The following is a 7,128-nucleotide window of genomic DNA, read 5'->3' on the forward strand; positions in this document are numbered from 1 at the left end:
TAGTCCCAGCACTCGGGAGGCAGAGACAGGTGGATCTTTGTGAGTTCAAGGCCAGCCTGGTCTGTAAGAGCTAGTTCCAGGACAGGCCCCAAAGCTACACAGAAACTCTGTCTCTAAAATCCAATTAAAAATAAACAATAAAAATAAAAAATAAAAAGAAGGAAGGATGGAGGGAAGAAGGGGAAAGGGAGAAAGGAAGGAAGGAAATAGGGGGCTGTAGAGACTGCCACTCTTACAGAGGACCTGAATTTGATTTTCAGTACGCATGTGGTAAATCACACATGTCTGTAGCTTCTAGTTCTAGGAAATTTAATAACTTCTTTTGGTCTCCAAAAGTAAAAGGCACACATATAATACATATAGATACATTCAGGTAAATAATCATACATGTAAAATAAAATAGTATCTTTTTAAAAAAGGAACTATACACAAGTGTAAGTTGTTTTATAAAAAGACTTGACTGGATAATGGCATACTCACCGGGCTACAACTAAAAACTGGTCAATCTGTCGATCCGTAAGTGGACTATTGGGATCCCAAACTTTAACTTCCAATTTTGATTGTTCCCTCTCATCTGAGTCTCCTGTCCAGAAACAAAGGAAAGGGATTGTTGTTTACACTGTGGCATATGGTTGATGATTATGGTCACCAGTGTGTTAGATGCTCAAAAGTCAGGAAAACAGTAATCACATCTGGGTGCACCCTTTGGTAGCAGGTGTGTAGAGATGGTGATACAAGCAAACCAGCATCAGCATCATCAGCACTAGCACTGGTACAAGCACCAGCACCAGCATCATTAGCACCAACATCAGCATCAGCATCATCACCATCATCAGCACCAACATCAGCATCAGCATCATCAGCCCCAGGCACCAGCATCATCAGCACCAGCATCAGCATCAGCAGCATCTCCTGAGACCCAAGGCCAGGTGTGGTGATGCATTCCTATAATCCCACTTGGCGGTAGAGAAAGAGAAGGGATACAAGTTCCAGAGGAGCCAGGACAACACAATGAGGCTCTATCTTAACCACAGAAAACTAATTGCAAGACTGTATAGCTTCCCACTTCTTTTTGTCACATAAAGTTGAAGAAACATAGATCCAGAAATGTGCTTACACAGCCAACCACTTCTTCAGTATATTCCTTACAAGCACCCAGGTCCTCTCATGTGGAAGGACCAATGATGCATTACACATCCTGGAAGCCCTTTCCAGGACAACTGGAATTATCTGCTTTCTATGTAAAATTCATCTTAGTTGTATCAGCTGCCACATTTTTATGTTATATTTAAATCAGAAACACTCAAGGATACCATTTATCATCATTTCTGTTGAATAATGCTTGAAAAACTCTGGATGATATACTGGGATATGAATCAAAGGAATAATAAGTTACTAGAATAGCATCATAAATATGAATTTAAGAAGCTCAATGGAGATTCCAAAGAAAATATAAGGAAAATAAGAAATATAAACAACATTGACAGTATATTTATATAATTATTAGAACTTCCAAAGGAAAGATGATTTGAATAAACAGTGAAGTGTTAGGTCTTTCTGATAGCATTTTTGTACAACTCTCTCATAGGATTAATTTATAAGAACTTATTTTTAGGAGCAGATAAATTATTTTATTAATCTACTAGTCAAATAGTAGTAAGCTAGGAAATAGGATTAACTCTAATATAAAACGACAGTAAACCAAACAATGCTGAGCTCAGTTTGATCCCCAATGCCACAAAAAGAAAGAGTTGATAAAAGTATAGAAATAGGGACTGGGGACATAGCTTGGTGGGTGACATGCTTGTTAACGTGCTCAAAACCCTGGGTTCTATCCCCAGAACCACATACAATCAGGTCTGATGGTTTTGCCAGCTCCTAAGAGATAAAGAAGGCAAGAAGAAGCCAACCTAAGCCACATAAGACCCCATCTCAAAAAAAAATCAATATATTTGAAAGTTTAAGTCCTATTATCATAGAAATAATAACTGACACTGACTGGACACTTTCAACATCCAAAAAGCCATTATAGAAGGTTTTCTCAAGCTAGACACTTGACACTGGGGCTGAATACATTCTGTGCTCTCCTTTGTTTGGCAGGATCAGGGAACTTTATCTAAGGTGAGCCTATAGAATACCACCTATCTACTCCCTTCCCCCAAATGACAACAATGTCTACACATTGCCAATGTTCCCTAGGGGACAAACTTGTCCTGTTGTTGGAAATTATTCTATATGTCAGCAGTGTATATCTGCTTATACTCAAATTTAAAGGGAGAATATTATTTAATGTGACCACGCTGGGAGGAAGGCAGAGATCCAGCACCCCTCCAAGTCCATCTTCACGGTCCTGACATGAGATGGTTTAAGTAGAGGGCCACAGCTAAGCACAGCTAAGCACTTTGACCAAGGTGTGGCCCTGCCCATTACTAACTCAGCTCCAGTCTCAAGTTAAAACTGAGGCTGGGCATGTGGCACACACCACTACTCCCAGCACTGGGCAGGCAGTGGCAGGTGGATCTCTGTGAGGCCCAGGCCAGCCCGGTCTACATAGTAAGTTCCAGAACAGCCAGGGCTACACAGCAAGATTCTGCTCAACAAACAAACCAAACTGTGAAGTCCTTTCCTGGATACTAGGGCTTCAAGCTGGCACTAGCCTTCAGCTTTTTGCTGTTCCCAACATGAGATTCCTATCTAAGCCCACCTGCTTCTCACACAGCGTTGAGACCTACGTTCTACAAAGTTAGCCACTACAAACGACATGGTTGAGCTGGGGGTGTAATACATCAATGGAGAGCTTGTCTAGCATGTGTGAGGCCCCACATTCAATCATCGGAGAAAGAGAGGGCAAGAGAAGAAAGTAACAAGGTTTGGGGAACTTGTCCTTGGAGCATTGAAATAAGTAAACAGGAGGGCCACACCTGCCAGAAGGAGGTCGGCTGATCTTTATCTCCTTAAATCTCAGCCTCTGTAGGCCTAGATGGTGATTGTGGCAGAGTTAAACCCCAGCCCCTGTAGGCCAATGAGATGGTGATTTCTGGCAGAGTTTCAGTGGAATTGAAAATCGAATCCAGGGGGCTGGAGAGATGGCTTAGCGGTTAAGAGCATTGCCTGCTCTTCCAAAGGTCTTCAGTTCAATTCCCAGCAACCACATGGTGGCTCACAACCATCTGTAATGATGTCCAGTGCCCTCTTCTGGCCTGCGGGCATACATGCAGACAGAATATTGTATACATAATAAGTAAATAAATAAATTTAAAAAAAAAAAGAAAAAAGAAAATCGAACCCAAGGCGCAAGAGTGTTTTCCCTTTGCAGAGTCAAGCTGTCTATGTGGTTCTTCCATAGTGGAGCAGTGTACAGGTTCTAGGGCCACAGAATCAGCCTCCTGGATGGAGGCGCTCCTCTGGAACCCCTAGCTTCTCCTAAACTCCCAGAGCACTGCAGGAAGCCTGTGGGGAAGGACGCTGTCGCTACACTATCTGCTGATAGTTTCCTATTTCATGATTAAAGGTGAGACAATCTAGTTTTTAAAACGCATAACAAAATATGCACAAATTAATTATTCAGCCTCAAAAGAGAAGCCTCCCCTGAAGTCCATGGCTGACGGGCACATCACCCACTCATCACAATGTCAAAGGCACAACCGCATACTCTTTCTTTCTTTTTGGTTTTCTGAGATAGGATTTCTCTGTGTAGCCCTGACTGTCTTTAAACTCATTCTGTAGACCAGGCTGGCCTTGAACTCACAGAGAACCTCTTGCCTCTGCCTCCTAAGTGCTGGGATCAACGGCCACCACTGCCTGGCCCACATACTCTTTCTTTGTTTTGTTTTGGTTTTTTGTTTTTCGAGACAGGGTTTCTCTGTGGCTTTGGAGCCTGTCCTGGAACTAGCTCTGTAGACCAGGCTGGTCTTGAACTCACAGAGATCCGCCTGCCTCTGCCTCCCAAGTACTGGGATTAAAGGCGTGCGCCACCATCGCCCGGCCCACATACTCTTTCTTTAAAGAGAAAGAAAGGTTTAGTCAGATGGGTTGAACTATTTCCCAAGATTATAATTAGGACCTATTACCCACGTTTTACCCAAATCTGGGCATCCAGGGTCAATCTCAGTTTAACCGTTTAACAATTAAAAATATCATCTATAGAACAGACTTCTTTCTTCAAATTCTAATTTTAACTTTCCTACATGACATATTTTTTCAATGGAATAGGTGATCTATTTAAATTAGGTGAAATATTTAAAATCTAATCTTTACTTTCATTTTTCAAACTCATCATTCCAAATACAAAGTGTTTGTTAAGGGATGGAGAGCCTCATACACCACAATCGGCTTCTTGAGTCCATCAGGATGTGAATTCTGACAAGCTGCTGCAGCCACCTACCCAAGATATTACTCCAGTTTCGCATCCCATTCCAATGCAGATTGCGATCTGCCCACTGGTCAAACGCACCCACTGGAGATTGTCAACAGGCTCAGAAGGCTCCAATTGCAGCCCAAAGGTTCTCAAATATACTGCTTTCTACTGTATATTTGTCCTGCAGCTAGGTACTTCACTGTCAACACTGCTGTGTGGTGCCAATGTCTGCAGTTTGTTTCATACTTGTCTGTTGATTTATTTTTCAAGGCATGGTCTTGCCATGTAATTCAGGATGGAACACACAACCCTCTTGCTTCGGCCTCACAAGGGCTGGGTTTACAAGCATACACCCACACCAGGCTCATGTTTCATGACTTTATATGTCTGTTAGTGATTAAGGTCCTTTCCCCTAGCAGATAGTAATCAGAAAGAAGGTTCTTGCCAGACAGTGGTGGCACACATCTTTAATTCCAGCACTCTAGAGGCAGAGGCAGGAGGATCTCTATGAGTTCGAGGCCAGCCTGGTTTATGGAGCTAGTTCTAGGACAGCTAGGGCTACCCAAACAAAAAATAAAAAAAGAAAGAAAGAAAGAAAGAAAGAAAGGAAGGAAGGAAGGAAGGAAGGAAGGAAGGAAGGAAGGAAGGAAGGAAGGAAGAAAGAAAGGAAGAAAACAAAGGTTCTTTCAACCACGCATCTAGTTGACTGCTCAGTTACAATGAGAAGAACACCGGGAACATGCCATAGGTCCCAAGAAGAATCCAAAAGACTTCTTCATTTTGATATTTCTAAAATGTCATGTTAGGCCAGTGAGATGGCTCAGCAGATGAAGGCACATGTCTCAGTTAGGCTTTCTATTGCTGCAATGAAACACCATGACAAAGAGCAAGTTGGGGAGGAAAGGGTTTGTTTGGTTTACACTTCTGCATTGCTGTTCATCACTGAAGGAAGTCAGGACAGAAACTCAAACAGGGCAGGAACCTGGAGGCAGGAGCTGATGCCGAAGCTGTGGAGGGGTACTGCTTACTGGCTTGTTTCCCATGGCTTGCTCAACCCATCTTCTTATAGAACCCAGTCCAGGGGTGGTACCACCCACAGTGGACGGGGTGGTACCACCCACAGTGGACGGGGCCCTCCCTCATGATTGCTAATTGAGAAAAGGCCTTACAGTTGGATCTGAAGGAGGCATTTCCTCACCTGAGGCCCTTTCCTCTGATGAGTCTAGCTTGTGTCAAGTAGACACACAAAAGCACCCAGGACAGCACATGCCTCCAAGCCTGACAACCTGAATTTGAACCCCCAGGATGTGCAAGGCAGAAATTGTTCTCTGACCAATTGTGCATGAAATTGATTCATGCACACAGATTTGGCATGTATACACAAGCACACACATGCAAACACACCCTAAATAAAAATGTAACAAAAATTTTAAAGAGCAGTATTCTTTAAAACAGTGGTTCTTAACCTTCCGAATGCTGCGACCCTTTAATACAGTTCCTCATGTTGTGGTGACCCCCAATCTTAAAATTATTTCATTGCTGCTTTTTGGCTATTATTATGAATCATAATGTAAATATATGATATGCAGATGATCTTAGGCAACCTCTATGAAAGGGTTGCTAGACCCCTAAAATGGTTGCGACCACGGGTTGAGAACCACTGCTCTAAAATCTACAAATGCGGTGTTTTAAGTAAAAGATAAATAGAAATAAAGCCAACCACAGTAACTTTAAAAACAAGCCAAGCAAAAATCACATCCCTCTACAAAGATCTGCTTCGTTATGATCCTTCGGGGCAGAGGAGGCTCAGTGGTTAGGAACACTTCCTGTCCTTTCAGGACCCCAGTCAGTTCCCAGTATCTATATTAAACAGCTCACAAAACCACCAGTAACTCCAGTTCCAGGGGACCCTATGTCTTCTCCTGACCCCTCAGGCAACCACACACATGTGACACATACTCACATGATCCATGCATACACATAAAGATAAATCTAATAAAAGATTTTTTAAACTTTATAACAGTGAACCTCTTGGCTATACAGATCGGTCAAATTCTCACCAAAATGTAACTGCTTACTAGGTTCCATTGCCTGCTGAGCTAGATAGCTTAAAGTCATTTACAAATCTCAAGACAGAGGTCTGGAAATAGAGTTTAGTTGATAGAGTGTTGCCTAGTATACACATCAGGTCCTGATCCTCCAGAGGGGTGAGGTTGGGGGATACAGAGAATCAGAGGGAAAATAGGAATAAATATGAACCACACATTAGATCAAAGTTCAACAACATTAACTAAGTTTTTAAAATTTTTTTGTTTTTGTGTTTTTTTAAGACAGGGTCTATGTAGCCTTGGCTAGACTAGCCTGGAACTCACTTCTAGACCAGGCTACCCTCAAACTAACACAGATCAGCCAGCCTCTGCTCCCAAGTACTTAATGGCATGAGCCATCACACCCGTCACACACTAACCATCTAAACCTTGAAAACAGCCAGAGCCTGAGAGGTGGCCCAGTGAGTGATGTGTTTGACATGCAAACACAAGGATCTCACTTTTATCCCCAGGACCCACAGGAAAACAGGATTTGGGCACAGTAGTGCATGCCTGTGATGCGCACTGAGGAGGGTTGGGTGATCCCTGGCCCCTGATGCCAGCCAGTCCAGTGAAATCAGCAGGCTCCAGCTCAGTAAAAGACCCTGACATTACCTAATGCTGACCCCTGGCCTACTGCACCCCATAGTCATACACACACATGTGTGGAACACACACACACAC

At 42.9% G+C, this 7,128-nt stretch overlaps 1 protein-coding gene across 1 annotated transcript in view; it reads right to left on the reverse strand.

The window, feature by feature from the left end:
* Positions 1-7,128, reverse strand: part of Mta3 (metastasis associated 1 family member 3) — a 130,064-nt gene that overhangs the window by 69,519 nt on the left and 53,417 nt on the right. The window contains exon 8 of the mRNA XM_005360744.3: positions 481-583. Within this exon, the coding sequence (XP_005360801.2) occupies positions 481-583 (103 nt within the window). The remainder of the gene's footprint in view (positions 1-480; positions 584-7,128) is intronic.

Source organism: Microtus ochrogaster, linkage group LG3 (assembly GCF_000317375.1).
Source record: "Microtus ochrogaster isolate Prairie Vole_2 linkage group LG3, MicOch1.0, whole genome shotgun sequence".
Classification (NCBI taxonomy): Eukaryota; Metazoa; Chordata; class Mammalia; order Rodentia; family Cricetidae; genus Microtus; species Microtus ochrogaster.